Consider the following 7,076-nt stretch of genomic DNA (forward strand, 5'->3'; position numbering starts at 1 on the left):
ACTGGAATGCCATGTTGACTGATTTACCCTACAAAGGACAATTTTGGTGATGGCACAAGTAAAACAGTAGGTGGTGTTTAGTCTTTTCTCACTTTTGTGTTTAATTTCTAGGAATATTATCCCCGCCCGTTCCAGATGTTTCATGCAATACTTTATTAGTATCTTCATTCAGAGCCAACTCAAGTTTGCCTGAAAATTCTACAGAAATTGTTGAGTGCTGCCTGCACTTGTTTAACAGGTATGTTTCCATTAATAAATGTTTCATAACATAACAAAATGCTTATATACCGTAGCTACCTCTCGGTATTTAAAATATTTGCCAAACAATAATGTTTTTAGGTGTTTTCTGATTAAAAAAATGGAAATTGTCATAAGATTACCAGTTTGTTTGTCCCACATTCCAGCCTGATACGATAAAAGTTGTCTAAAAAATCATTTATAAATACATTCTTTGAAAGATGAAAAGTCAAAGAATCAAAGTTCACGCAAACATTTCCTATTGGCAAATTCGAAGTGATCGAGAAGGTAACTAGGTAATAAACCATTCAAGGCCTTAAAGCAGGGGAGTCAAAGTCCCTCCTCGAGGGCCGCAATCCAGTCGGGTTTTCAGGATTTCCCCAATGAATTTGCATGAGATCTATTAGCATACAATGAAAGTAGTGCATGCAAATAGATCTCATGCATATTCATTGGGGAAATCCTGTAAACCTGACTGGATTGCGGCCCTCGAGGAGGGACTTTGACACCCCTGCCTTAAAGCATACACAACCAGCAAAATTTAATATCTGGTCTGCATATAGTAAAGTGAAACAAAAAGCCTGCCAAAATCAAAAAAAAAAAGCTACAAGAACAAGAAAGACTCCTATTCTATGAAGACACAGATAGTTAATACTACAACAAAACCTTGGAAATTCCCCAAATCTTTTTTTTATAGTTGTCATTTTGTTAACTTACTTATGCTTTTTCCAGGTGGCATTGGGGCTCATTTAAAAAAAACTGGAAGAGTTGGGATAACTTAAATTATAGTTTTTGGTGGGAATCCTTATGCCAGATTTATAAGTTTGAAAATATTAATTCTTTACAGCTGGGACACCATAGCAAATTCAAGGAAATTTGGGGCCCGTTAACAAAATATTGTAAGACTTAAATGTTAATTATTAACAGTATTTCCCTTTGATTCTTGAAAGATTGCTTTACACATCCAGGTGAGGTGGGGGGAGGGTTAGGGCAGTGTTAAATAGCTGTATATTATTTGTTGGAATAGAGTGCAGTATGTTATATTACTTGATTGTTAATCTATTTGCACTATGTATTTGACTTCAAAAATGAATAAAGAATATGAAAAAAATAAATAAATAAATAAATAGATAGATAGATAGACATCCAAAAGATGGCATAAACAGGCACTTGGACATTTTACTAGTCAAAATATCCAAAGGGGGATTTTTGACTTTCTAGCTCCATTCTCATGGAGGTGATATAAACTTAAGGTTTAGATTAGATTAGATTAGACATCTTTCTGGTTGTTTTGTCTCTAGTGTATCTAAATCTTAAGGGGGGGGGGGTGTCAGAAGCGTGTTTTGGGCAGGATTACAGCAGGCGTTGGACATTTTACAGCGATAAACATTTTATAAAACGTCCAGAGCACAATTTAGATATTTTGGGCTAGACCTGTTTTTAAAACAAATAAGGGCCAAAAAGGTACCCAAACTGACCAGATGACCACTGGAGAGATAAAAATATGGCCCCCACACACTCTCCCAGTGGTAACTGATCCCCTCCCAGCCCCCAAATATCTGCATGAAATAATACATATCTGTATCTATGACAGCTGCCAATCCTAGTAGAGCTGCAAGCAGGTCTCTGGCATAGCCTGATGGGCAAGGCAGTGGACTGCAGAGACGTACACTTGTGGTGGAAAGTATGAGCTCACCAAAACCCATCAATAATCCTTGTTAAAGTTCATTATTGAAGCCAATTTACTAAATGAGTTAAGCACAAAACTTTCAGCACCTCTTATAGAATTTTCCTCCCTAGGTAACTCATCATATCGCTTGTAGCAACCTCTGGCATCTCTCATTAAAGAGTTACTACTGTAAGAATAAATCATCTACTCTTAGCAGCATAGCTCCCCTTCATAGAAAAATGAAAAACAGAGACAAATGAAAGCAGATAAAGACCATATGGCCTATCTAGTCTGCCTAGCTAAGCCAGCTCATGGTTCACATAAATCTAGAAAGCCAGACTGCTTACCTGTAATAGAAATTCTCTGTAGACACACTTCATGGTGCTGCCACACTGAGGTTTTGTGTGTACCAGAGCTCTCTCCCTTTGTTCAGATAAATCTTTTTAATTTCTCTCAGCCTGTGGAGGGGTTCATAGGCTGCCAAAATTCCCCTCCCCTGCTGTCTACAGAGAACTCCTGTTACAGATAAGTGGCTTCACTTTCTCTGCAGAGAAGCAGGGGGGGTGTAGACATGCTCCATAGCAAATCCCAAACTAAGGGCCACTGTGCTGTGAGATATTATTGTTAGCAACCTGAATATGGATGAGTGGAGATGAGATGTATGTTGAAATATTATAAGATATTAGCACGTAAAAAAAAGATTTTATAACACAGCCTGTTCAAAGTTGTATTTTGGGCAGGACTGTCCAGACAATAATGTTTAGCAAATGTATGTGGAGAAGACTCTTGTAGCAACCCTACAAGTGTCACCAAGGGAGACTCTACTGAGATTTGCTATTGAAACTGCTTTGGAGTAGAGCTAATGAGCTCCCAATTTTCCCTGGTAGTTAAAGTTTCAAATTTCAAGTTTATTAAAATTTTGATATACAGACCATCACAAGTATCTGGTCGGTTTACAATAAAACAAAAATAGGGGGAAAAGGTCGATACAAAGACTTGATTAAGAAGGGTATGAGACAAAAGGGAAGAAAAGGGAAGGGGAGGTTTTTAAGTTACATTGTATAAATAAAAATAAAATGAGGAGAGGAAGGAAGGATAAAACGAGAGGGGAAAAGGGGTAGCTTGAATGCAAATGAAATGTAGTTAGAATATTGGGCCCCTATCTTATGCGGGCCTCTGCTGAATTTTGGGCCCAGTCTTCCATGTGCAAGAATTGGAAGACTGGGTGTCCAAATGGCAGATGAAATTAAATGTGGACAAATGCAAAGTGATGCACATTGGAAAGAATAATCCAAATCATAGATACCAGATGCTAGGATCTACCTTAGAGGTCCGCGCCCAAGAAAAAGATCTAGGTATCACTGCAGACAATACGCTGAAACCTTTTGCACAATGTGAGGCAGTAGCCAAAAAAGCAAACAAGGTGCTAGGAATTATTAGAAAAGGGATGACAAATAAGACAAAGAATATTATAGTGTTTTTATATTGCTCCATGGTGGAACACAATGAAATAATTAAGAATGTTCAACTGAAACAAATATTTAAAAAGCAAGTCTTATCTCTCTGTTCTTTCTCCAGCACAACTGTAAGCAGTCCAGAGAATTTCATCCTGACAGAAAACTACACTGAGCACTCACTGACAGGCTGCTGCCAGTTGTTGGATTCCCCCTCATTTAACTGCAGTTGGTTCCCTCCATCAACCTTATGATAGATAACTATAATTATGAAGCACAGACTAACTGTACAGCTCAGATTAATCTCCATCCTGTTGGATTCTTGAAAGAAAATGAAAAAAACAAAGACAAGAACAAAGACAACAAAGAGAAGAAAAAACAAAAACTATGCAATAAACAGCAATCAAAGATTGTCAAAATAAAGCAACAATATACAGTACAAGTCCCCCCAGACTCCATCACCCCCAGACACCAGAGATAATTCTCATGACCACATTCCATCCCACGCCCCCCCCAGCCCTCCCCCCTTGTTGTTATTGTATGATTGTATATTTATTTTCAAAAACTAATTTAAAAAATTTAAAGATTTTTAAAAACCCCCACAAAACAAGACCATATTCATCTGCCCTGAAGGTGACGTGTTGGGTTTTGATTCACAGATTAGTTTCCCTTCATGGACAGAACCACTGAGCAGCAGCATTGAAATATGAATGAGAAAAGCAGACAGAAGTGCCTAATTAAAATCCAGGCCAGTGCTCCCAAGTATCACATTTATTCCATATTTCATGAGCTACCTCAAACTACAGCAATTTTCACGCTGTCGCATGTACTTTATCATTTCGTAATTGCTGACAGTTCCATGCCATCATCAGGCAAACAAATCGAGAGTGGTAGAAGCCACATTTTCCTTGATGGTCATCTGTTGAAAGAGCCCCCAAATCATATTTTCTTGTGACCATCGTACTCTATCTACCTGATAGATGGTTACCGTCTCTTCCCTCTACATGTTTACTGCACTTCATCAACATTTTCACGGCAGTTTAAAGTACTTTTGTAATAGTAATGAATTTTTGTACTAATAGTATATATTTTGTTTAAACACGTGTATCTCATATCATCAGTTTACTGTTCCAATTCATTTTCTCATGACTTTGCTCTTCTCATCTGTCTTCTACTTAAAATATTCCTTTATCAGGGCCAATGTTTTCTCTCCAATTTACAATACCACATTTCTTTTTTTTTCTCTTACCTTCAGTCCTGCTGCTTCTCAATATCCTGCTTTGATCTTCCGTACTCTTTATTGTCTCTTTACTTTCTACAGTTCTGAAGCATTACTTTTTCTATTTTCTGTTTTCCTGCGACGCCTCTGTCCTTTTTTTATTTATTGCTTGACTCTAACCTTTTGTGCATACCTTGTTAGTGAATGGGGTTCACTCTTTGGGCTCCTTTTACTAAGGTGCGCTAAATGTAAAAATTAACGCCAGCTCAATGGTGGCATTAGCATCTAGCACGCGCTAAAACCGCTAGCGCAGCTTAGTAAAAGGAGCCCTTAGTTTCCTGCAAAAATAATTGCTTCAGATATGTTTAATTGTTCAATTGTCTTTTATAATTTATTGATTCTACGTACAAAATGAAGTGCAATTTTTACTTAGCTTTGTGTCATTAATTAGTTATTGCTAACAAATCTCTTCCCATATTTCTTTCTGTTTTTATTATATAAACTCATCTCCATGAAGAGAATAGGCTCCTTCTAGAATATTTCTTATTAAGATAAAATAGTCCTTATGTCCAGTTCTGGCATTACAGAACTATTTTGCCATCTGGGCTGCTACCCCCAACATATTGTTGAGCTTAATGGGAATGGGAGCTATTTGGAAAGCTATAAGCAAAGATGATCTACTGCGGTTGATATTGAATAGAAATTGTATATAAAAGCTTTTGAGAATTCAGTTTTGCATGATGAAATCCCTGACCTGAAATTCTTCACGGTAGAGGCAGCTCTAATAAATTAATGCTGATATCACGGAGACATGGACAAATGAGTCCTACGATGGTAACAGAGCCATACTAAGCTCTAGCCAGTTCAGGGAGGACAGATACAGAAAGATATGATCAAAACAGCCCCAAAATGTATGATTCTGTAATGGGCGACTAAGTGTAATTGACTTTAGGCATCTATCTGTATTAGGCGCCCATTACAGAATTCGGCCCTTTGTGATTTCTTTGTGTTTCTTTGTGGTTTATACTCTGAATCCCTTTTCTTTTCTATGACATTTACACATCAACATTTAGGCATGTCCACTTAGTCCATGTCGATAGCAGGCATAAATGTATGCACCTAAATGTGGCATTTAAGGTCTAGCTTGTAGTATTCTGTAAGTTACATATGTAAATATTGGGCTTATCCATGCCCCATCCATAAGAACATAAGAATAGCCTTACTGGGTCAGACCAATGGTCCATCACGGTGGCTAATCCAGGTCCCTCTTACCTGGCAAAAACCCAAAGAGTAGCATCATTTCATGCTACCAATCCAGGGCAAGCAGTGGCTTCCCCATGTCTCTCTCAATAACAAACTATGAACTTTTCCTCCAGGAACTTGTCCAAACCTTTCTTAAAATCAGCTACACTATCTGCTCTTTCCACAACCTCTGGCAATGCGTTCCAGAGCTTAACTATTCCGAGTGAAAATAAATTTCCTTCTATTGTTTTTTAAAGTATTTCCCTGTAACTTCATCGAGTGTCCCCTAGTCTTTATAATTTTTGATGCAATGAAAAATCGATCCACTTGTATTTATTTATTTATTCAATTTTCTATACCGTTCTCCCAGGAGAGCTCAGAACTTTGGGAATGATCTTCCATTTCTTTTAAGGAGTTCCGGCTCACTTCAATTTTTTAGCAAATCTCTAAAAACTACTTTATTTGCAAAACACGTTGAAAATTAATTTCCCCAAATTTAGTCTTATTTTTTATGGTTTTTATTTGTTAAGCTAATTATTGTAAATCGAGTCGAGCTTTCTTAGAATGATGACTCGGTATATAAAGCCAAGGCTTAGATTAGATTAGATTACATGAGTTTAATCTGGTGCTGAAGCATTTCTCCGTCTGTCCTGGTGGGCTCACAATCTATCTAATGTACCTGGGGCAATGGGGGATTAAGTGACTTGCCCAGGGTCACAAGGAGCAGCATGGGATTTGAACCTACAACCCCAGGGTGTTGAGGCTGTAGCTTTAACCACTGCGCCACACTCTCAGTATTGTACTGATGCCCTATTGTGGAATACAACTGAGTGCATGTAATCAATATTTATTAACTCACATGTACAATTAGTGCCAAACCTTAGGTGACCTGTTAAAGAATAAGTGCAACAGTATGTTAGTTTCCTTGCTTTAAAGAAATGAAGCCACAAATTGAAAACCAGGCAGCTTTATCTTTGTGTCTTCTTTAAGTTCAATATATTGGAAAAATTACACCCATAAAAAAAATGAATTCTGCAATTTTGTAGACATCCACTATTTTAGAGATGCTTGCAATTTTCTTGCTTTTAAACTTTCCCTGCTGCAATTTACTTTGTAAATTTAGTTTGATCAGACTGCAGAATGTGTGTCTCCAGCAAATTGGGAAAATTACCAATCAGGGAAGAAATTGGAAAAAAGGAGAACAAGATGGGAAAGAGGCATATCAGAAAAAATAAAAGAGGCAAGAATTTACAAA

At 37.4% G+C, this 7,076-nt stretch overlaps 1 protein-coding gene across 1 annotated transcript in view; it reads left to right on the plus strand.

The window, feature by feature from the left end:
* Positions 1-5,113, plus strand: part of SLC28A3 (solute carrier family 28 member 3) — a 108,275-nt gene extending 103,162 nt beyond the window's left edge. The window contains exons 16-17 of the mRNA XM_033957342.1: positions 112-238; positions 3,485-5,113. Of these exons, the coding sequence (XP_033813233.1) occupies positions 112-238; positions 3,485-3,614 (257 nt within the window). The 3' untranslated portion in view covers positions 3,615-5,113. The remainder of the gene's footprint in view (positions 1-111; positions 239-3,484) is intronic.
* Positions 5,114-7,076: the final 1,963 nt, after the last annotated feature.

This window comes from Geotrypetes seraphini, chromosome 1, assembly GCF_902459505.1.
Source record: "Geotrypetes seraphini chromosome 1, aGeoSer1.1, whole genome shotgun sequence".
NCBI lineage: Eukaryota > Metazoa > Chordata > Amphibia > Gymnophiona > Dermophiidae > Geotrypetes > Geotrypetes seraphini.